We start from the raw sequence: 23,164 nt of genomic DNA, 5'->3' as shown, positions 1-23,164 counted from the left end.
CATGGGGCAGCGGTTAGGCACAAGTCCTGCCGTGGTAGCATGCTCCACCGCATCCCACCCGGGAGGAGAGAAGAGGCAGCAAGCGTGGAAATGCTAATTTGGAAAAAGAAGATGAGGAAAGAGGAGACATGGAAGGGGAAGCTGGTAGTGAAGTTGGTAGTCTTGCCAGTCACCAGCACTGAGAGCGGCTGTTGGGAGAGAGCACTGGTGCGGCTGAGCTCTTGCTGCTCTGTTAGCCCTGTCCGGGAAGCTGCAAAAAGGTGTTAGTGTGAATCCTTGTTTGGGCTGGAAGAGTGGGTAAGGCTGGGGAGGGTGGTGGTGAGTCCTAAGCTGCCATCACCATTCGGCTGCTCACAGCTTGTTGTTAATCTGGCTTAGCGGGTAAGAATATTTTTGGTGAAATCTGGAGAGTAATGTGGTATTGGGAAGGAGAGAGTTGGGATGGGGGGTTGGTTTGTTTGCACTTTTTTTGGTGTGTGTTAATAAGGTCAGACTCTGAGTTTGTACGAGGGTCAGACAGAGACCTTGCCTGAGCAAGGGAGTGTAATGGGGCTGACAAACCATGCGGTGGGAAGCCCAGGTGCCACCACGGGCACTTCCAGTGGGGTGCCTGCAGCTGCTTTAGCCTCCCCTGTGGGTCTGCGTCTGTGCTGGCATACTGCAGATGAGAACACGCCAACACTTCTGTATAGCCAGACCCAGACATTTGTGTAAGCTCTTGCACTTGGTCAATGCTACAGACTCACGAGTGCACACACCTCCTCACAGAGCCAGACATACGCACACATGTACACGTACAAATCTACACACCTCACATGCATATGCTTTCCTCGGGTGTGTCCAGACATAGGTCCACATACGTGCACACCTCTGTTGTGTATGGGTGAAAGGCAAAGTGCTGGCTTGGGAGTGAAGACACGCTGCAATTTGGGGTTTCGTTTGGAGACACAGTCAGATGCTGAGGCCACAGCCTGGCCCATTTTCACATGGAGGTGGAAAAGGAAATTTCTCAGGAGATCTGTAACTTGACTATGGCAACGTGCTCTGTGGGTTACAGGGCAATGTGAGAACACGCCTGTCACAAAGTGTGCCGTGGCTTTTCAAAATAGACATGGGAGGGATGCTGGAGGGTGCCCAAAGAGAGAATAAAGGTGCTGAAAAGGGCTGATTAGATTCTGTAGGTAATTCCAATGGGCTGGCTTTGCTCCTAACCTCTGAGAATACCCTTTCACATTCCTGCATCCTTTGAATTTCCTTTCTTCATAGCATGGAAATAGTGATTTAAGACAGAGCGTGTGAGAGGGAAGAATTAGGGAGGGAGAGAGGGGGAGAGCACACAGGGAGGAAAGGCGGTTATGGCCAAAGCAGCAAGGTTCCAGGAGTCATTTCTGTGACCGCCTCATGCCAGCATCATGAAGGAACCACTCCAGTCCATGAACAGGAGGCTCCTAACTGCATTTGCAACATTGCATGGGAAGATCAGATCTCACGGTTAAGGGCTAGAGCTCGGGAAATCCCACATCCCCAGCAGTGTGGCTGCAGTGTTGGCTGAGCCCGTGCACAGGTTCAGCTTGACACACACCGTCTGTTTGTCCCAGGGACGGGGATTTCTTTGATGATCGTCCCTCCAGCGCACAGCAGCAGTGGGAATGAAGCCGAGCATCCTTGCTGCAGCGTGCTGCGAAGGTGCTGCCCGTGAGCGGAGGGGCTGCCGCTTTTCCCGGCAGAATTCCCACCTCACCGGCTGGGTCAGCGACCTCCCCTTGAGGGCACCACCGCCAGCTGCCCCAGCCCCAATTCCTGCCACCCGGCTTTACTCCCGCATTCCCGGGAATGCCGCGAACAGCTGCTTCCCGGTCCGCGGTTCGACCTTCCTTCCCTCGGCCAGATTTGGGGTTGAGGCTCGCGCCTGCCGCCCAAGCCCTCCACGTGCCGTGGCCGGGAGCCAGATCCTCCCCAGAGGAGAAGGGAATTCCTCACGGCTGCCTCCTCTCCCATCTCCGTGCTTCCCCACGGGGGGCGAGGACGTGGGCCGTGGGGGACAGAAATGCGCTGGGCCCCTCGAGTTTGCAGCTGGGCTGGCCTCCCGCCAGCCTTGCCTCCTGCCTCCCCAGCCGGGTCATGGCTTTTGCTACAGCTGCCTCCCCTTTTCTGCAATGTTCTTGCCCTTTTTTTTTTTTGCCACTTCTATACCTCTCAACCTCAAGAGAGAGGAATAACTGCGGGGCGTGGAGAATAAATAAGCGAACACCACCTAGGGAGATCAGGGGAGAGCGGCTCTGTCCCTGAAATTGTTTACCAAACAGTGCTGAGTGTGGGAGACAAATGGCATACCGTTAGCAACAACCATAGGCTAATTATCATGGGTTAGGATAAACCACCGGGTCACTGGGCTAGCCACTCCGGTGAAGCCTGCAAACATATAGACTGAAAAGCAGAACTGTATGTATATATTTAGTATAATGTGGAATGCAGTAAGTAACTTCTTTCTAAAACCTCAGATACCTTGATGAAGAGTGTTACAGAAAACCCAGATACAGGCATCTTTGTGACGCTGGTAAACCTGGTATTTTGCATTTGGCAATGCATAATCCACCCCTGAATATGACATTGCACTCTTCATTGCTAAGGAGAGCGCTATAAAGCACACTCTCAAGGATTAGGGTTTCTTAATATTTGGGGGAAGGAGAGGGATACACCTGATTTTTCTAATTTTGTAGGGTAGTTTTATTCATAAACTTATAACCATGGCTGTATTCTGGTGGTGTTAAGACTTGCAATTTTGGGTGTTTGCATAAAGCCCAAGCTACTGGAATCATGAGATTGCATGAAAATCTGTACTTTCAGCCTTTCGGAAGAGACCATTTCTTCTCCTTCTGACAAACAAGCAAGCAGAAAGGACAAACAGCTTGGAGGAAGCTGATCTGTTTGGTAAAGAACTGCATTCAGGCGGGGAACTGCTTCCCCAGGGAGTTTTGGGCTAGTGCTCATAGTGGAATTTGCACATGTGGGTAAAGGCAGTAACAAATTAAATCTCGGTACCCCACTGCTAACAATTAGGCCAGCTGCTGTGGCTCCCTTCCTCAGTGATCTCAACCCAAAAGCGTAGAGAAATAGTGGATGTTTATAAAGGCTAATCTCTACTGGCTGCTACTACTGTTAATAAAGGAGACCCTCAGGGTGCCTTCTTGTACACATTGAGAGAGATTTGGGCTCTAAATCTCCCCCTAAGGATGCCTCTTTTACTCTGCTGACTACGAAGGAAACTCGTAGGAGAGCCTCATCACGGGCCTGAGGCTAATTTCTGCAAAGGAAAACCCAGACCAAAATATCTGCATCTTAGTGCTGCTGATCTCACCTAGATCTTTCAGCAACCTACAGGTCACATTTTTGTACCCGCGGAGACCAGAAGATAAAACAAGCATGGAGGAGCCTGGGGGAGCCCTGAGGTCAAGACCTGCCCTGGCTCCACTCCCACCAGCAGAAGTTTCTCCTGCCAGGGAAGGGGAGCCAAGCCCTGCAAGAGTGGCATTCCCCAGCCAACAGCCTTGGTGGCATAAAAGGGTCAGTAAATGGGACGTGGCCTCCTCTTGAATCTCATCGTCAGATGAGGGCAGGCCAGCTCACTCTGAACAGGAGCCTGACCACAGGGAAGGCTCACGGGAGGCTAGAAATCTGACTGTGCCCAGGCAAACTTTGGAGAAGACAGAAATTTTCTGCTGGTGTTTTAGGTAGCTTCTTTGAAAGGCTGACAATGTCCAGGGAAGGCCTGCTAGAAAGTGCCTCCGTATTGCTCTTGATTGTGAATTTGAGAGTTTTCTGGCCTCTGAAAGACTGCATATGTCAGCGTTGATATATCTATTAGGATGTGGTCCCAGCTCCCGAATGGCCGTGACTCTGTGATGGTCCTCTGGTGCTGGTGGTTCAGTTGAGTTTCATCTAACAGACTGGGAACAAGCTGTTCTGTCCGGAATTAGTGACTGCATTGCTCTTGCTGATGGTTAAAAACCTCTCCTCCAAAATCCTGTGTGTGAGTCACAAGCCACAGCACGGTAGAAAGAAGAGGTCTTGTTTGGGGACCTTTACTGCTTGTTTGCAAGGGGCCAAAGAAATTTGTTCACATTAACTGTTCCAGCTCATTACTGAAGGGTGTTCGGGGATACCTCATTCCTCCCAAAGCCATCCTGCTTGTCTCCGCTGCATTGCTGCTTCTGATCTAGAAGACTGTAACGCGCTGGCAGTGGAGCACTGCCATCTACACACGGTTACCCGTTACTATCCAGTTTCCACCACGCTGTAAGCCAAGTGCTGCAAGCATATATCTCATTTAGCTCAGCATCTCCACCATCTACCTTGCCAGAGGGCTGGAGCACCCAAGAGAAAGAGGGAGGACTGTCAAGTTAAAGCTGCATCGCAAGAGTCTCGGCAGCAGGAGGAAAGGGGAATCGCAGAGGGGTGTTGGCTGGTGCGGTGCTTGGGAGCTCTGGGATGGAAATAAATAGCATGCATGCCTTAGGCGGGTTTATAGCACTCTTGGGGTGACAGCCTCTGCCTTGGTTAGGGTGTGGTTGATGTCTCACACCGATTCATTGCTTTGGCAGAACTGTAGGCACTGTCCAATATTCTTCCTCTGAAACTCTCTTTTAAAATTTCAGTAACTAACTGGAAACTTCCCTGAGAAGCCTGACTCTCTCACGCGCCTGGGGTTTGACCCAATCCTGTACCCAGCTGTACCTGGGTTTTAGTTTCAGGTGGTCGATGGATGGAGCTGTGCTTTGGGCCATCCAGCCCTTTTACGTGGACCTTTTCTCCTCTGCTTGTAGCTGCTCCACGGCTGAATATAAACGCCTGAGTTAGTCTCCCTGCCTCTTAATAGCCTTTAGCAAAGGCTCAGCCGGTCTGTGCTGCCCTCTCATGGGCACAAGCAGGAAAGGTTAAGTTTCACCTTTTTCTTCAAGATGCTTTTTAACCTACTACTCAAGGGCCATTTTTCAACACATGGTTTCTGAAAAGCCAGGAAGGCTTATGAACAACTTCTAAGAGGCCTATGAAAGGTAACTACGAAAAGAAATTCTGTCTACAGTTGTGCTGGACCCTGCCCAGCTCTTACCTTTCTAAAGTGCTTTGCTCTTCATTTGGAAACGTTTAGACAGCTAATAGGGCAAAAAGTAGGGAGCTGTTGCTCCCAACCACAGGCTGAGCTCCCATATGCACACCTATCATCTGCCGTGTCAAACATACATCAGCTTCATGGCATCAGACCATGGTCAAGGAGTCTCTCAGGATAGCTCTGTTTTACTACCAAGGATTCAAACAACAGGAGCAAAAGCTACATTCTCCAATGGGCAGTACTTGCTTTCAGTACTGTGGGGTTTCAGCAAACTTCCAACACTGCCCTTCCCTGAATCTCCTTGCAAAAAGGCAGGATATTCTGCTTGACCCAAGGGGATACTTAAACAATGGTGGGATAGAGCAGGCATGGCTCTGCTCTTCAAAGGGACTCCTGCAGTGCTCATGGTGTTTATGCAACTTTGAGCCACTGTTTAAAATCTTTGGCCTTCTGACCACTTGCCCAAATTTTAATATAGCCTTTTCCCTAATGTCTACTCATCTGTCCAAACACCAACAGCTCCTCAAGGTGGGAACTATTTTGCTTCAAGGGCTGGTATGACATACATTTTCCCCATTAACAAACAAATGTGCTATTCCACATGTCTCTATTCACCTCCATTTCCTGTGTTATACTAGAAGATAAACTGAAGGACAGGAAGGAGGAAGGACAGAGGTCACCTCTTGTTCTTACAAACTCCCTAACCCTAACATGGATCCTGGTTCCTAGTTCGTAAGAAGAATTTTAAAGTGTTGGACCAGGTGATTCCAAGCAAGATGTTTGTCTTAAAGGCTTGTAAGTTTATGGTGAAGTTTTCAGTCAGTGTAAGCTGGATGTTGCACTCCCCTAGCTACATTGCCTACCTTTTTTACTTTGTGAACTGTACTAGATAGCTGTGTGCCATCATATGTCTGGCTCTGTGTAGTCCCATATTCCTCCATCTCTTGCCACCTTAAGGAATGACAATGAACAAGAAGTTAATTTTGGTCTCAAACCAAATAACAACAAATAAAGCAAGTGAGTCCACCTCACAGCTTGTTTCTTCCCTGGTATTACTGCACTGCAGTTTGTGAAATGACACCAGCAAAGGAGGGTGAGCTCTTCCCACCTGGGAGAGGCATTGCATGAGGAATTGGGATGATAGCCTTGAGGGAGAAAGAGAGCATTGCTCCATTTGTTCATACCACGCATTTCTAATACAGACCAAATACCGCAGTGTCTGCAGACAGTTTCCAGTCTTGAATTACGTGTATAGGAATCTCTTGGGATTTCTTTGCCTAACTTCAGCTGTTCTGCAGTGACATTCCAGCCCACCACCTTTCCCCAGGATAAGATGGCAAGTGACTGTTCATCCAACCCATGTCACCCCAACAACTCGCAGTTCCCCTTTTCATTTGTGTATCTTGACGCATGGCCATGAACTTTTAGTGATGCTGCTCCTTCAAAGTTGTCCATGAAGGCAGTTCCAAAAAAAGGAATGCAGCCATGGATATTGATGCCTGGCCTTAAGGGAATGTTTCTTCCGCGTTTCATCTGGCTGAGCGAATGGTCAAGAGAAACTTTCCCTTGAATACAACCTGAGGGCATGTCAGACAGGGTTTGATCAATTTGCCCTGGTATATTCCCTTTCTAAGCACTCCCACATTCTCTAGTCTTCAGCTTGAGCTCTCTCTTGAGCTAAGCTCTTTGTCGGGTTTTACCCAGAGGTTCATTTCTTTCATTTCAGACATGCAAGCCCTGAATAGTTGATGCTGCCTACTTGGAGTTTCACATCATTGTGAAACTTTTAAATCAATGCCATTAAACTAGCTTAAGGTTGGTGTTATGTAGGAATGATTCATATCCAGTGAGTCACAATGAAATGTCTCATGCTGTAAGTAGCTGGCCATTGAAAAGCTATTCTGCTTGTGCCCTCCGCCTAACTAAGAAGTGGAGCAGAGTCTGTGTGAACTTTTCAAAGGATCTTTAATCACCAGTTACGACGTTTTTGGGGTTTTTTTAATTGGTTAAGAGGCAGTACACAAGCAATTTAGTATCGCTTGGGGCATGTGAGTAATTTTAAGTTCATTACAAAGATGGCAGAAAAGAATCTGATATTTTGATCCAAGACACCTATTTCAAGGTGTGTACAATTTCTTTCTGGCTGGCCCCTCCACATCCTGCTTCTAGGGGATTACAAGGTTCACAGCAAAAACGGTCATGCTATTTGGCAGCTGAACTGGATGTCATACTCCTATGCCGGTCCACGGACCAGCAAAAAATCTCAACTGTGAGAATACGGCACTTTCTTGGTGCCCAGCTCAAACTACGGAGGAAACACCCTTGCGAACTACAAAGTTCTCTCCAACCTCACCACCTTCCACTCCATGACCTATTCCTATCCATTAGGAGCACTCAGAAATACATAGGTGTGGGTAAAAAACCAAAACACTTTTTTAAAAAGAATGCACTTCAGTGCACAGGCATATCTCTTGTGGAGAAGAGAAAGAGCAAACAACAGATGTTAGTCACGTTGCTTAGCACACTACTGGAGGGCGTTCAAATATACAGTGACTAGCGTGCTATAAGGACTTATATGGAATAGTTTCGGTTACACACAATGAACTGCTAATTCCTTCAGAGCACCCAAGGCAAGAAATGTAACGACAGTTTAATGTCATGTTGATAAATGTCCACTTAATGAAGAAGAAACACGGATCTGATGGTTTGGGAAAGAAATTATGGAAAAGGGACAGGCACTCTGGAATTCAGACTACAATAAATGTTTCCATTTTAAATCTAACTTTTCTCCTTTTCTTCGCCACAAAAAAGTCTTCACACACACAAACAGTGGTGCATTAGTGCCTTAATGTGAGGTAGAATTTTTCTAGATCTAAGGTGTATTTTTCAGCAAAACTCTGAAGCAAATCAAAAAGGACAACTGTGTTGCACCAGCCTGAACACAAGAATCTGCACACCTTCTGGAGGATGCTTTTTTGTTTTCATAAAACTAAGTTTCTGGACTTTTCTCCTTGAAAAAATGCAGTTCAGAATAGAATGCAATCATCTGAGAGGCTGGAGGAGAAGGAAGTGACGTTTCTCCGCAGATGGTTCATGATGGGTTTTCCAAGATTTCTGGTCAAAGCCCTTGCTCAGAGCTGATCAATTCCCCTCTAAGTCTGTGAAAGCTGACAGGTTGTCCTTGGCCTACTGCCTTCCACAGTCTCTTACCATCTACACAAGCCAACTGCAGGCCCACGCAGCTGTCCTGAGTGCAGCCCCATTCATTTCTATATGACTGCTGCTCCTGAAAGGAGGGTACCTTGATCTTAAGAAACAGAAAAGACAGGTGCTCTCTCTTACACGCACTGGAGAGGACTTCTTGCTACCATGCAGCAACTTTGGTAGCATGAGATTATGTGGCCAGGCCACCAAAGGAAAATTTTGGCCCTGATATTGCTGAGGAACACTGAGTAGGGCCTCTCTTGCAAAACTTTTGTCATCCATAAACAGAGTGCTTTCCAGTTCACTTTAACTTATCTGAAAGAGAAATAAAGGACCTTTCCTTGCATAACTCCCTTAATCCTGACGTGAAGTTGAGGGCATACACTTATAGTCTGCGAACATATTAAAACTCAAAAGTTTTTCATAAGTAAAAGAGAACAAAATACAATACACAAATAATAGAAACCTAGGAAATTCACAGCTAAAGCTGTTCCCAAAGCTTTTTCAGCTTTCCTGTTCAGCTTTCCTGGTGCAACAGCTAATCCTGTTCTACAGCAAAATTCAAAGACATGCCAACATCTCCACCTCTTGGGAAAACATGCTGACAAGTGGCCACAGAGATGAAAAGGTTTCAACGGTATCTTAATCTTCCATTCATTGCCTGTTTCACAGAGATGCATTAGCACTTCCCTTACATTCACAGGGCACGTATGTATAGGGCCAGTTACAAATTCTTGATCAAGTATTTATCAGGCTGAAAACCAATTGCTCTCTCTGTTTCATTAAGTGTCCAATTCTTCCAGTTGCTGAAGATAAGTAGAGCTTTCAAAAGCATCTCAGTGCTTCAGTGGGACCTAAATGCCTAAAGTCTACATCAAACCTCTTGTAAAACCCATGAAGATATTACCTGAATCTTAAGCCACCTTTAGGCTCACAACACCTTTAAAACCTTCCTGCCCTGTGAATGACAGGGGTGGTTACCTCCCTTTAACCTGGAAGCACATGAGTTAATTGATCTTTTCTGAGAGTCTCGGATAGAAAGGCAACTCATCTCAGACACTGATTTTGTATGCCAAATACTTGCCTCTGTTATTCCCAAACTTTTTGGGCCCACACTCTGCTGTGGAGTATCACACAACCTAATCATCAGACTTTTAGCTGAAAATAGATAGATGGAAGATAAGTTTTTATGGTGCTCTCTTCATAGCCATAGAGACAGTCATTTGGGAATACACTACCATCCATCAGGAAATTAGAGCACTTGCCTAAAAAAAGAGAAAAGTCTGTATTGACAAAAAACTTTCTGGCATCAGCACATACACATGAAATGAAGCCAGAATAACAGTATGGTCCGTTGCACATTTTCAATAATCTTTAGGCAGAGACAAGAAAGACAAACTTTCTTTACAGGGTGGAAACAGACACTTAGATAGTATGAAAACGAGGATCCTAAGTGTTTTGAGAGTCAAAAGCAGTTCAAATGACTGCTTGCAAAGTGTACCTTGACTCTGAATTTCCTGGGCTACCAATGCTTGTTTTTGGTTTGTTTAGTTTTATTCACCTCCCATATTCCTGAGTACTGTCTTCTGAAGCCATAGAGGGTGCATGCAACTCTTGCTTTACTGTTCTGTTTATCAAAATATACACTATATTTGCAATGATACAAGCAGGACAACCCCAAAAAACAGAGTGATTGGAACCCAGCAGGGATGGTTAAGGACAAGACAGCTGCGCCCAGTGTGTGTAAGAGGCAGAGAGACAGCTTCTTGCTTCAGGGGAGCTCTGGGGGCAGCGGAAAGGGCACAGACCCAGCCTCTCAAAGTATTAGATGGACATTGGTGCTGCTGCATAGCTGGAAACAGTAAGCCACGAATGCAGCATGAAGAAAAGAGAGGACTGTGGGTTGTCCAGGGCTGCTTTTAATTCTACTTGCTTTTGTGCTTGCATTGTCTGAGCTGTGAGGCTCCTCTGCACAGAGAAACAGAGTCTAGGGGTGGCCTAAATGTGGGATTTATGTATTTGTATGCAGCGACTGCATAGGAGTTCGGCAGACCTGCCTCTTCAAGATGTGCCACACGTGCATGCAGGTCCATGCACTCTTTAAGATTTGAGCTTGTGCATCCAAACTTGGCTGCAGGATTTAAACCCAAGCGGAAGCACAAGCGTACAGAACAGAAAAATCAGGAAACAGAGATACAACCAGGCCTGTTCCAAGTTACTGCCAATGACTACAAAAGCATGGTGCTGTGAAGGCCCCATGCAATACTGCAAGAGCAAGGTCAGCAGGGACGAAAAGGAGTGTACAGGACCTCTTCCAGAAACACCTTCGCATCTTCATTCTCCTCCAACATTCCCTCCATTTCTGCCTGCCTGGCATTTATCATAGACTGCACCTGGGCAAAAGGAAAAGGAAAAGGGTCATTTGGGAGCCTATTTCCTTACCACTGGTGCCCAGAACTGACCTTGCCATTCCTCTGCAAGTTCTGCACTCAGTACGACACAAACCCAGCAGCAAATCACAAAGGTGGTGCTTCCCCTGACTGACTAGAAGGCAGTGAAGGAAAAGACTCTCTCTCTTTCTCTGTCTGCTTTCTTTCCTCTAACCTCCTCCTTTCCCCAGGGAGCTCCCCACACTTGTAACTCACTCCTAAACTATCACCTCACTCCACTGACTTTGAATTTCCTGTGTTTTAATACCCTGCAGGCTCAGGCAGAGACAGCTCTCCTGAATAGGGGTGTGTGGGCAGGAAAAGTGTTCCTACCCAGTGTGGGATAGAGGGAGCTGGAGAAGGGTCACAGGAATCCAGAGGGGCCTTATTTCTGTCCCTAAGCTTCCCTCACCTCTCAGACAACAGTCCTCCAGGGCACATCCACCCCATTCTCCTCCCCACCCCCAGCTCTTCCACACACCCATCCTCCCATACCTCTCCTCCCTCTCCTTTTAGAGCTTTTAGAGCACGTGTGGTCCCTTGCACCCTGGACACTCTGCTCCTGCCCTGTGCTTCTCCTCCTCCCAAGTGAGCAGACACACAGTGAGAGAAATAGTCATGGGTTGATGATGTTTCTGGTGCGCTCAGCAAAGCTGGCTTTCTGCTGTGGCCCTAACAGACAGTCCCTGCTGAGCCCCAGCAAGACACTATACCTGCAGCAACATGAACTGCAAGGGGTCCTCGGGCTTCTGGTACACCAGTTTTTCTGTGATCTCCTGAGACAGAGACAGACAGAAGGAAAGAAGTATTGATCCTTGGGTAGATGGGTGGCTGCACTTTCTGCTCCAACACTAGCTGCATTTTAAAAAGCAAGCATCTCTTTCAATCCCCAAAGATGATCAAAGGTCCTTTTATACTGCTTTTCTCAAGTTTACGCTTAAGAAAGCATAGGACAAGGAGGGATCCAGGGAAGGGATAATTTGGTCCAAGCTAACTTTAGGCCCAGCTTCTCAAGCAAGCCTCTGGACAGAGAAGGGGAAGAGATATTTCACCTGAAATATCTGCAGAATATTATGTTTCTCCATGTACTTAATGGAGACTTCAAAGGGGTCTTCATACACCATTGGCTGCTCCAATATTTCACATGTAGCCTCTGTTGGCTTGCCTATAGCTGCTGATGACCCAGCCTCAGATGTTTTACTACCAGCCTGTGGGGAGTCAGACATGTACATCTTGACTTTGAAACCTGGCAGTTCGCCCACAGGTGATGCAATCCCATGTGAGTTTTCCCTGGATGTAGGAAATTCAACGACAGGTAACTGGCCCTCGGAACCTGGTGGTTTCTCCACAACCAGCTGGTCTGCAGACACTAGCAGTTCCGCTACAGATGGCTGGTCTGCAGATGCTGGTGTTTCAACCCCAGGTAAGTCATCCAGTGATGGTGGGGATTCAACTATAGGTGTCTGGTCCTCAGATGGTTCAGCAGCTGGTGGTATGCTAGATTCCTCCACTTCGGATTCTGAATGCTCATTAGGCTCTTGCTAAAATATTTAACAAATAAAGAACAAAGAATATTTTAAACATGTAGCCTCGCAGACCAGAAACATCTCATGACTGCATCTTTCTGCAAATATGTTGCAGCCCCTCTTTGAGCATGCAGTAACAGGGTTTGGTTTCTGTGACTGCTCCCACCCACACCTTCTGCCCTTGTGCCCAGGAACCCCATTTAAGCCCAGGCCCAAGCCTTCAGACCTGGTCTGAGCGATGCAGTAGGTGTACCTGTGCCTGATCCTCACTTACTGACCGGTTTTCCTAGGGGGACTCTATGTGCAATACTGTAGGTAGTTTTGTCTCTGGATAGAAGCCCCTTGGATGGATCCCGGACCCGACTCATTACCTTGCCTTGCCTGGGACTGTCGCTGAGCCCTCTTATCCTGCACCCAAGTGCTGTGGGCCTGCGCCCTGTTGCTTAAGGGCACTGCCCGGCCTGCACCGTGGTTGCCCTCAGCTCCCGGCTCATCTTCCCGCTTGCTGCAGCTCTGGTCTTGCTCCCTGATAGCAAGCAGCTGAAATTTGGGCAGCCTTCACCCATCTCCCCCTTGAGCAGCCGGCTGTGGACTCTGCTGTATCCAAGCCCCGCACCCCCACTCCTAGTCCCCTTCCTCCCCCTCATCCCAAACCCTCCCTGGGCCAGAGGAGGGGGAAGCCATGACAGCTGCCCCCAGGTTTGGGGCCTGGGGGTGCAGGAAGCCGGCATGGGGGTTCTCCGGAGCAGGACGGGTTGGTGCAGCCAGAGGCGGCGTGGGGGAAGAGGTACCCGGGATCGGGATGGGAATAGGGGATCGGGATCCTGTCTCACCGGCCCCCGAGTCTCCATGACAGGCCAGGGTCGCGCTTCGCCTCCCACCGCCGCCGGCCCTTTTGTGCCGCTCGCCGCTCGCCGTAGGCGGGAGAGGAGGCGGAAGACGCCGGGAGAGGGTTGCCAGGGAAACCGCCGCCCTCACGTGACTCGGTGGGGGGGCGCCCGTGTCACGTGGGCGGCGAGCGCCGGGCTGCCATCATGGGTTGGGGCGGAAGCGCCGGGCTGTGAGGGGCCGCGGCCTGGGCCTGGGCTTGGGGGCCGTCCCCCTCCTCGCCCGCTTTATTCTTCCCCCCTAGAGGGGAGCTAGAGAGGCCTGTGGGTGCGTGTCAGCAGCCAGCGAGCCCTCTGTGGGGACCTGCGGCTGCCCGGGGCCTGGTGGAAGCGGGGGGTCCCTTGGCCGTGGGGGGGGGTCATCCCGTCGCCCAGCCTGATACCGAAAAGCCGGTCGAAGAAACTCTCTAAGACTCGTTTTGGAGTTTTAGAAAGCAGGCATTCTTTATTGCAGCGCTGGATGCACGGGGGATAGTTCTACCTAGCGTGCATGCCACAGCTTTAGCACTAACAGGTTATATAGAATAACTAATTGCATATTAATCAGATTAGTATACATATACATAAAAATAATTGCAACTGATTATCTTAGTACTGCCTACATCCGATCATGCACCATGAAGGATCCGTTTGAGTCGAAGGGCTGCTTTTGCGACCACCGACCCATTTGAAGTTCTTGTTGGCTGTCCTTGAAATCTTTATTGTTGTCTTTGTTCTTTGATCTTGAAGCTTAACGCAGTTTCAATCACATGTGGTCAGTTTCAGCATTGTTTTCATCTAGTGTATGGGAACATCTAGTCAGAAGAGCAAAGAACTGCAAAACTTACGGGTAACTACCTCTACTAGTTAATTGCTTGGCTGTACTTTTGTCTATTGTTTCAATCATAGTGTTAGTATAAGACTTCTAATAATTATTTACCAAATCTCACTTTTACAGTCACCTAGCAGCAAACCACTTTCCACGGCTGGTACAAAATATTAAAACCATCAAAATATTTAGACATCCCATACAGAATGTATGGAAATATGCTATCAAGCCTGCCACTGGCCTTTTGTTTTGCAGGGAGCTGAGTCGCTTCACCCTGAATCGCGTTGTCCTTTGGGCCCTGCCGCACTCCTGTAAGGGATGCGAGAAAGCTCGTCGGCTCTTGACCCTCACCCTGGCAGTGAGGAGGCATGGAGGAGAGGGGCAGAGGCAAGCTGTACACAGAGGGTCAGGTGAAAAAGGACACAAATAGCTTGTAAAGAGAAGCGGGGAAGCACGAAGTAGGGTTGTAGAGCTCTGAGAAGTATTTACATGTGCGTTCATGTGAGAGGTACTTTCCCGCTCAGTTTTACACAGATCCTCACAGTGTGCTGTGTGATGAACTTCATCAGAAAAAGCAAAGAAATGTTGCCAGTTCCCCCCCCCCCAGGAGGAGATGAAAGAGATAAAGATAAAAGCTGTGCTGGGTTACCACAGTAACCAGCTTCTGAAATGCTCTGGTTCATGCTCCAGTGTGACAAGAGCTGGGATTGAAACATGAGTGGCTGAAACTGCCATGGGGATTGATGGGATGTGAGAGGGAGGGAGATACAGGACTTCAAAACCTGTGCTAAACTAACACATGTCACTTCCATTCAGAGCAGCTCAGTTCGTGTGTGTTTTTCAGGTTACACTGTTGACATTTTGAGAGAAACAGCTTCCCCGCTGCTGCAGTACTAGGTTCATGACCGTGTTGCCTGTATCCTCAGCCACGCTGACCACTCAGACCATCTTGCACCGGAGCACTGCTGTTTGCACTTGGGGGATGCCAGGTCCTTACTCAACTCCTCTGAGCCCATCTTGCCTCTCCCATTTTCCCATGTGACTGTGATGGTTCTGGACAGCGTGGGACTCCTGGCTGTTTGACTGTGGGCTTTTTTTGGTCTGTGTTTACTTGGAAAGATCTTGAAAGGTGCCGAGTAAAATCTGTAAAGTTGTTGAAGGGTCTTAGGCAGTTGGTTGGGTGGACTCTCAGGGAGATTTCAGGATCTGACTACTTCAACCTCCACTGATTATCCCGTCCTCACGTGGTGGGAGAGGGTACAGTATACTGCCTGGTGCTCAGGATTGTCAGTCTTTGATTTGTGGACCCTGACATGTTTCCTCTAGGAGCTGTGGACCAACAGAACAGGCTTAAGTTTGTAGGCAGAATATTCACTGGTTTGTCTTCTACACCCCTTAGAAATACTGTCTTTGTTCTGCAGTGATCTGTGCATGTTGAAACTCACATTTGCAACCCTTGTAGCTATGAAGAAGATTTTGCTTGATGAGGTCTTGCTGCCAGTCAGTGTGGCAACTAAGACAGCAACGTCCAGGAACAGTTGAGGTGTGAGTTAGATCTTCCCTGCCCTGCAGCTGGGTATTTCTGCACAGCTGTAATGCTCACACAGCTAGTGTATTGAGGGTCTGAAAAGAAAGCTGTAAACTGTTACATCCCTGTCATACTTCGGGGGGGGTGTTTGCTCTAGTGACTGCAGTTAACAGTTTTAACTGAAGTAGGCATCTGCTTTCAGTTGTGTGTGGATGGGTAGCTGTGTGCTGAGCCATCCCAGTGCTGTTTTCTCCACTGCAGAACTTCTCCCATGGGTTTCTTCTCTCCATCCTTTACTGGACCGGACTAAGCAGTTCTCAGCTGCCTGCTGGCTTCAAATAGCATCCTGCTGTGGGTAAATCTCAAGCCCCATGTCTTCCTGTCATCTGTGCCTCATTGGTTAACAGCAGATCTCTCCATTTCCAGCCCCACTGCCTACTGCAGGGATCTGGCTGCTGGGGCTGGAAAGCTAGGATTTTGTACAAGGAAGTAAGATGAATGACTCCATTAAATAAACATCACTGCTCTGTTTATTCTTTCAAAAGAACAGATTACAAAAAGGAGAAGATGCATTTTAAATGCATTAAAAATTCTGAGCAAAATAATGCCTTTGAATACAATGCTCATGTAACATAAATCACATGGCTTTTTTCTATCCAAGCACATGGAAAGCAAAAACGTATTATTATATCATTATTTATATGGCACCATATGCTAAGTCTGGAACTTAAAGACTTTGAAATAAATAAGAAAACACCAGCTGCAGATCAGCAATACGCTCCTTTATTGGGAGTCACTATGTAACTGTGGCTATCATTCCTGCTGTTAAGTTAAAACTTAAATAAATTGTCAGAGAAATAAGATAGCCATTAGAGATTCAGTGTCTGTCTCCTGGGGACACTTTTTCTAACAGCTGTAACAAAGATCTGCTGCTGGTTTTGTCCTATCTGTGTAGTAACTCATTGTATTTGTCCCTGCAGTATCACACAGTTGTTCAGTAGAGATGGTTGAGCTGTTCGCTATAAATAACGTTGGTTAACAATGCGGCCCCTTTTGGGTTAATAAATTACAATCAAACCACTCCTGAGCCTCTTTGATTGGTTTCTTGCAAGTCCGCAGTGAAGAGTTGGAACAAATCACTTTCCACACTCTGTTCACTTTGAATATTTCTTCTTATTTTATTGTGCTGTAAATATATATATATATAATAGCCAAATCCTGAAAATGCCCATCTTAAACTCCTGTCACCTCATCCAGTCCTTGAAAATCATAATAAGATGCATGAGATGAAACACATCGGAAAATTAAATGTCATTGCTTAAAGGGGCAGAGGGTCAGCACTAGACTGGGGAATTCGTCCCCCTCCTTTGTGCCGGAGCTGCTGTCGGGGCTCGGGCTTTCTCCCAGGCTGAGGTTGCTGGCCGGAGCGGCGAGCTCACCTGCTACGCCATCCAGGAGGCTGCCGCAGCCCGGCCAATACCCGAGGCTGTGGCCTCGCGCATCCCTGCACGCTGTGACTCCGAGACTTTCTGACCTGTCGTTTTGCACAGTTGCAGCCAGATGTAGCTAAAGCCTTCCTGAGGTCTGGAGAGCAAAGAGCAGCTTTGTGGCATGGAGCAACGATCAAACAAAAACCCAGGCTGCGAGGAAGTGGCGGGGGTCCTTGGAGAAACATCTCTGCGCATCCACATGGTGACTGGTGACTCTGGGTGGTCGCGCGGTTGCCCGGCATGTTGGTTCCTTACCTGTACGGTGGGGTAAGTGCTCTGCCCTCCATCCAGAGGGTTGTTGAGAAAGTAAAACTGCATTACAGGCTGGGAGGAGAGCAGGGGTAAGTGGAACAGAGCGGTGTGGAGAAAGCTGGCTCCTGCATCAGGTAGAGAGGGCTGGGACGCAAGAGGAACGCTGGGGCTGCTGACTTGCGCCCAGACTGCTCCTACACCAGCGACCTTTGATGTGGGCCCGCTTCCGACAGCAGCGTCGAGGAGAAGACTGCAGCAAGGTGTCTGCTTTTGTACAGGCAGCCCTGAGAGTTTGCGTGCAGAGACCAAGCCCAGAGCATACTGGCAAATCCAGCTCTTCTCCCAGTACGGCCTCTTGCGAGGGCTCCACCAGCATTTCCCAGCAGAGAGCAGCAGAGCCTCATAGCTGCTCGCAGGGGCTCCAAGTGCATCCTCCAAAACCTTCTTGCAGTGCTTGCCACCACAAAACACAACAGTAAACCTTCACCGTGCTCGCAGGCGCATTTCAGACCCGTCAAGAACATTGGTGTGGGCAAACTGAAAACGCGAGCTTGCAATCCCGAAGGTTTGGAGCTTTCCTGAAAACTGAGGTGTTCACGGTGAACAGAGAGACCCTTCTTGAGGGGATGCTCTCCAGGTTGTCTTTGTGCTTAGTGCCAAAAGGGAGTGCCTCAAGTATGGCTTCAGAAAGTGGGGAGGTACCTGTAGCAGGTTAAGCAAACCTCTTTCACAGGTGACTGGCATGGACTAGGTAACCCCCGAGGTCTCCTTCAGCCCCATCTTTGGGAAAGCAGGAAAGAAAGATGTGATTAGCTTCTGTGTTTGGAAATATTTGCTTCGGGAACCTGTTTAGCCTACTTTAGATTTAACCCTTTCTATTAAAGTTTCAGCTGTCTCTTTCTTGTTCCTTCCTCACCTTATAATGTTATTATGAATGTTATTGGTGATAAAAATGACTGAAAAATGTGAGATACTGCTCCCTTGCCAAGGTGTCAAAACTAATTAATCTGTGTCTAATTTAAAGAATGTTCTCCAGGAAAACGAGACTTTGTTTCCTATTTGGAAACTTACCTGGTCTTCCTTGGGGATTTAAAGAAGCCAAATTTGGGATTATACTGGAAGGTCCTCAGTGATATTAACTGGGTCCGTTTCTGTCATTCCTTAATTGCCCCATTCTAACCTGAAGCTGTCATGGTTTTATACTTTCCCTTGAGAAATAATCATAGACCTTCTGGGAGGTCAAACCCTTGTGAGGAGAAGGCTTCAGTTTTGTCTCACCGTCACGTGGCACCAGAGGGAGGGGATGCTCTGTTCTGACTGAAGTCCACAGTGAACCTTCATCCCCTGCTCTCCCCATCAGCTGTGAAATCCCTGAAGGAAGGGAGAGTCCAGGCATGATGTTCACCCGAGGGAGTGGTGCCTGCGGAGGATGCTGGGGATAAGGATAGCAGCTGGGTAGTGGGAAGGCACAGGTTTGCCTCTTCAGCTCGCCTTGCGACCGCTGCCTTATTGCTGTGCTCCCCTCTGCTGTGAACCCATCTTTTGCCATGGGACAGGGAGGCAGGCATGGTACAGGACAGGCTTTTGGAAGGCGTATGTATCATGCAGTGACAGCAAAACTCTGGATAACCCTGTCAATAGGTCCGTCTTGAAGAGGCTGTAATCCACAGGCGGTTGTGAGTGGCTTTCTGCATTCCTCAAAGCCCCTCTGTCCTCGCTTTGCCGCACCCCCTCATTTGGCCCGTATGCCAAGCCAATTTAAAAAGTGATGCAAACCCCCTCAGCCCTGGGGTCACTGAGCTGGTCTCCACAGCCTCCCGCCGCTCACACTACGAAGGATCTGTCCTTCTTTATTGATGCAAATGATGCTTCATCTCTGAATCGTAGCTATACATGGGAAAGGTGCAATTAGCTGCTGCAAGGAGCCGGGCCTGTCTGCCTTGCCTTGTTTAACAGAGGCTTTAATTAAAGACCCCCTGATGCTAGAAAGCCACATTAATTATTCATCTGAAAACATTTACATAGAGTCCCCCGTTTCCCTTCTTCAATAAATTATCAACTTCACGTCTCCATAATTCATCGAAATGACTAAAAATACATTGTCTCAGCCTCCAACACCTCCCTTCTCACTCTGGCTTCGTCTGTTCCAACTGTGATGGGTTCAGTATCTTAATGTGAAGGTCTCCTACTGCTCTGAAGTGAAAAGGGGGGATGGAGAAAAAGGGGGAGAGGGAAAGATTTGTCCCTGCATGGGAGTCATGCAGATGGCAGTAATTTTTCTCTTTTTCTTTCCCACACAACTGGCATGATCCTGAGGTTTGAAGAAGCTCGTCGACTATTTCTAATGAGGAGGAATCCACTGAGGGGAGGAGAAAAGAGATTTCCAGGGGCAAAAGAGGCCTGGGTTTAGACGATTTCTGTGTTCAGCTGCAGGTATCCTGTGTGGCCCAGAGCCCAGCAGTTAATCTCCCTGGATCACCTCCATACCCCATCTGTAGACCAGGCCAGCAGTTCCCTATGTGCCTGGTAGAGGGATGCTGCTTTACTAATTATAAGCTGTTCCAATATAGGTGTTTTAAAGAGGAAAAAAGCAGACAAGCTTAGGCAGAGGGAGAAGTTCTGCAGCAATTCACAACAAAGATGTCACTGCAGGCGCAACTGAGGGAAAATTCACTGCAAATAGTTTTCTCCAACACATTTCATTTTGTGATAAAGTGAACTGTCACATGAGAGAGGAAAAAAACCAGTCCTCTGAGGGCTTGTTTACATGGGGAGTTAAGACAAATTAGTGTGAGGTGTGAGTTAATGTGCAGAAGTCGAAGTGCATTAAACCTCTGTGTGGGTGCTCTGATACGGAAGGAAAATGGCCTCAGTTCACTATGGTGACAATTAAACAAAAGCAAAGCAAGGTCACTTTATCCCCAAATATCCATGCAGGGCTTAACATGCTTTAATTCATGTGCATTCATTTCACATCTTTGGTTAATTTACCTTAACTTTCATGAACGTCCTAACCTGCAGGGCTTGGACAAGTGTGTACTCCACCTGACTCTGAATAACTACTGTTCTTTGCAGAACCAGGAGTGGTCTGCTGCCTACAGAAATCAGACCCGATGTGCTTTCCTGGGACCAGAGGGAGCCAGTGGCTAGGAAGGGGTGACCTTCTAAGACGGTTGGGTGGAAGGGGGCAGGATGGATACTGGCAAGTTTCTTGGGATGTGGTCAAAGAGGGCATTAGAGGAGGAACCAGGAGAAGAGAGCGCTGACTTCAGAGTTTGCCCGCTGAACTTTAAAGTTTAGTGTTTTCAGAAGGAAATAAAGAGGGTTCTACGTTTGGACTTGAACACATACAGGGTATGGGTGTAAGGCTAAAAATGGGGTTGAACTGATTACAGAGTGATACACTTATCCAAAGCATTACTCTGTCGACTTCTGTGACATCCCTTTTGCCCATCCCTTGCCCTTGTTGCTGTTTTAGATGGTCTGTCCTGGCTCAGCAGCGAATAGCATGGTGACAAAACCCTTGTCCGGCCATGAGAATGTGCCTAAATCTTGGGCACTGCTCTCTTGGGGCTGAGAGACTAGAAAGTCTTCCCACATCCAATTCCTGGAAGACAATCCACTGAGGTCTCTTTAAATACAAAGATGCTAGTTCTGGTTCAAGCTGTTTCTCACAAATTGATGGAGGCTGGGGGGGCACAGGAGAGAAGTAGAACCATGCTCTGCTCTTCACCAAATACATGTTCCTGAGAGACGTGAACAATTCTACACTGTAGAATTAATGTAATGGAGAGGAATGTGTGTGGGGACATATGAAATACACAAATTTAAATACACAGGAGCAGTATCTGTGGCATAGAGCACGGAGAGGGAGAAATAGGATTGTCAGCTGGAGGAGATGCTGGCTTTTCAGAGGCTGACTTTTGGAAATGGGTCACTGGAAGATCTCATCCGCTTCACCATGAATGGCATGGAGTAGTACCCTCTAGTTTGTTAGCCCCAGCCCAGCTCTTGAATGAGGAGTGGATTTTAGCTTGGTGTGGTGTTAGCTCTGGGCGTAACCTCTTCCCACTGACCTTTTCCTTGGAGACTGGAGGTACCATTTCATGGGATATGCTGGAAAAGAACACCAATAGAGGTCATTCTGCTACTCAGACTGTAGAGGATGCTGGGTAGCACTGAACTCAAAGTTTTCTGGCATTCAAATGGAGTCAGATACTTAGGATTAAATTTACTAAGATACAAATATAATCTATTGCTTACCAATTAAATTATAGTTCAGACTATGTTATTAAGGGATCTGAATTAACATTCTTCTGGAGGTAAGAGAAACACATCTTTGCAGGCATTAGGAAAAAGCTCCCATCCTTCTCTTCCATCTAAGCAAATTGGATTACAATCTTCTGCAGTAAAGTTTTTTAGCCCTTTATACTGTCCATGGAGACCCCTTAAAAATTGTCCAGGCTCTGGCTTCCATCCAGATGTACATAAGTATCATCAGTCTTTAGATACCTCACTCACAGTCCAGTGTTTACTGTTAAATTCGTATTGGCTTTAGCATGCTTTGAAGTAATAATTGGTGCTGTGTCTCCTGGGGGATAGGACAATATGTAATTGACTTAAACAGAAGGAAGATCTGGTTAGGCATTACGAAGCCTTTACTAATGGTACAGTAATAAAGCACAGGAATAAATGGCTCAGGTCCTTTTGCCTGTAGAGAAGTTTGGATGAACACACTGAAATGATCTTGTCTTCTCCCGGAAGGAAAGCAGAGATTGTTCTTTGTGGTTTCTTTCAACTTTATTTTCTGTGATTCTGCATATGCCCACAACGTTTTTTTGCCAAAAGTGACAACAACAGCATTTTCATTGCCACTGCATTGTCATTGAAAATGCTACCCCATCAGTGCCCCAAAGGAAGAACAGGCTGAAATAACAGAATGCCAATGAGAGCATCCTTTCTTTCCAAGCTGGCAGGAGCAAGCCATTTTGGAAGGTGATGTAGCTCTCCAATAACCCATGCTCCAGCTTCCTTGGTTGAGCCAAATTGTCTTCCTGACTTGTCAAATGGGAGAAGTGTTACCATTGTAATTAGAAACATTAAAGCAATCAAAATGAGCATACAAGCATAATTAAGGCGCTATTGGTTTATGTACCCTGCAGGCGTTCTTTTAGAATAAATGACTTTTTGGTTTAATTTAAGCCTCTTCCAAAACATCACTAAAACAAAGCAGGAAAGGAATTTCTATCCATATATTTGCCAGTAAAACTACTTAGTTTTCAATCTCATAACCTAGTTTACACTGTTAAAATTTCCCCACACTGACAAAATCTAGAGGGTATTGCTGAATAAAGAGTGTAGCTTTAAAAGAATAAGTTGGATCTGGACAACAAGAATCAAAGAGGAGCAAGAGAGACTTCCCTGGCTCTGGATCAAGCCCTTCATAAAAGAGGAATCAGCTCTGCTGTGCCAGCGTCGGACATGATGTTATGAAAGTGCCTTCTTTCCCTGTGAAGGAAAGGTAGACAGAATAATTAACAAGGCTGGAAAAGTGTTTCCAACCTAGGTGGGTGGAAAAAGGGGAGAGGAAAATCAGGAACATCTAGCGAGTATTGGGAAGCCGCAACTTTTCTGCCCCTCTGTAAGGCAGGAGTAGGGTTGGCTATGGAAGAGGTTGAGCCCCACTCATGGAGCTCACCAGGTTAAGCCTTGGAGTAGATGTTCAGCTCTGTCTTTCTGAGGCTGAGCACCTGCAGAAAGTAGCCACAGCCCGTCTGCCTTGGGAAAGATGGGCTCAGCGCTGGGTGCGCACACACGTGGGGTGCTGGTTTGGGTAGCGGCAAGGAAGCACAGCTACTACCCGTTAGAAAAGTGCTGCTTGTTGGCTCCTCGTTCTGCCGGAGGAATACTTCTGCTTCTGAGCCTTGTAG

At 47.4% G+C, this 23,164-nt stretch overlaps 1 protein-coding gene and 1 long non-coding RNA gene across 2 annotated transcripts; one reads left to right on the top strand and one right to left on the bottom strand.

The window, feature by feature from the left end:
* Nucleotides 1-10,494: 10,494 nt before the first annotated feature.
* On the bottom strand, nucleotides 10,495-13,210 carry TEX55 (testis expressed 55). The gene is made up of 4 exons (XM_069785811.1): nucleotides 13,103-13,210; nucleotides 11,796-12,284; nucleotides 11,457-11,519; nucleotides 10,495-10,707 (listed from the first exon to the last, which is right to left on the bottom strand). Exons 1-4 carry the CDS (start codon nucleotides 13,118-13,120, stop codon nucleotides 10,594-10,596), a joined length of 684 nt encoding a protein of 227 aa, XP_069641912.1. The 5' UTR covers nucleotides 13,121-13,210; the 3' UTR covers nucleotides 10,495-10,593.
* Nucleotides 13,211-14,090: 880 nt separating this feature from the next.
* Nucleotides 14,091-16,573, top strand: LOC138685727 (uncharacterized). Its single transcript, XR_011325142.1, has 2 exons — nucleotides 14,091-14,953; nucleotides 15,754-16,573. It is a non-coding gene; the product is annotated as an uncharacterized lncRNA (long non-coding RNA).
* The last annotated feature ends 6,591 nt before the right edge of the window (nucleotides 16,574-23,164 follow it).

The sequence above is a fragment of the Haliaeetus albicilla genome, chromosome 6 (genome assembly GCF_947461875.1).
Source record: "Haliaeetus albicilla chromosome 6, bHalAlb1.1, whole genome shotgun sequence".
In the NCBI taxonomy this organism is placed as follows: Eukaryota; Metazoa; Chordata; class Aves; order Accipitriformes; family Accipitridae; genus Haliaeetus; species Haliaeetus albicilla.
The sequence above is the reverse complement of the archived record's forward strand: the minus strand, read 5'-3'. Positions and strand labels throughout refer to the sequence as shown.

What these genes read in the sequence shown, in the direction of transcription:
- TEX55 (XM_069785811.1), bottom strand. An exon ending in ATATTCTGCAGATATTTCAG is followed by an intron (nt 11,520 to 11,795) that starts GTGAAATATCTC and finishes TCTCTGTCTCAG; the next exon opens with GAGATCACAGAAAAACTGGT. An exon ending in TGCAGTTCATGTTGCTGCAG is followed by an intron (nt 10,708 to 11,456) that starts GTATAGTGTCTT and finishes CCTTTTGCCCAG; the next exon opens with GTGCAGTCTATGATAAATGC.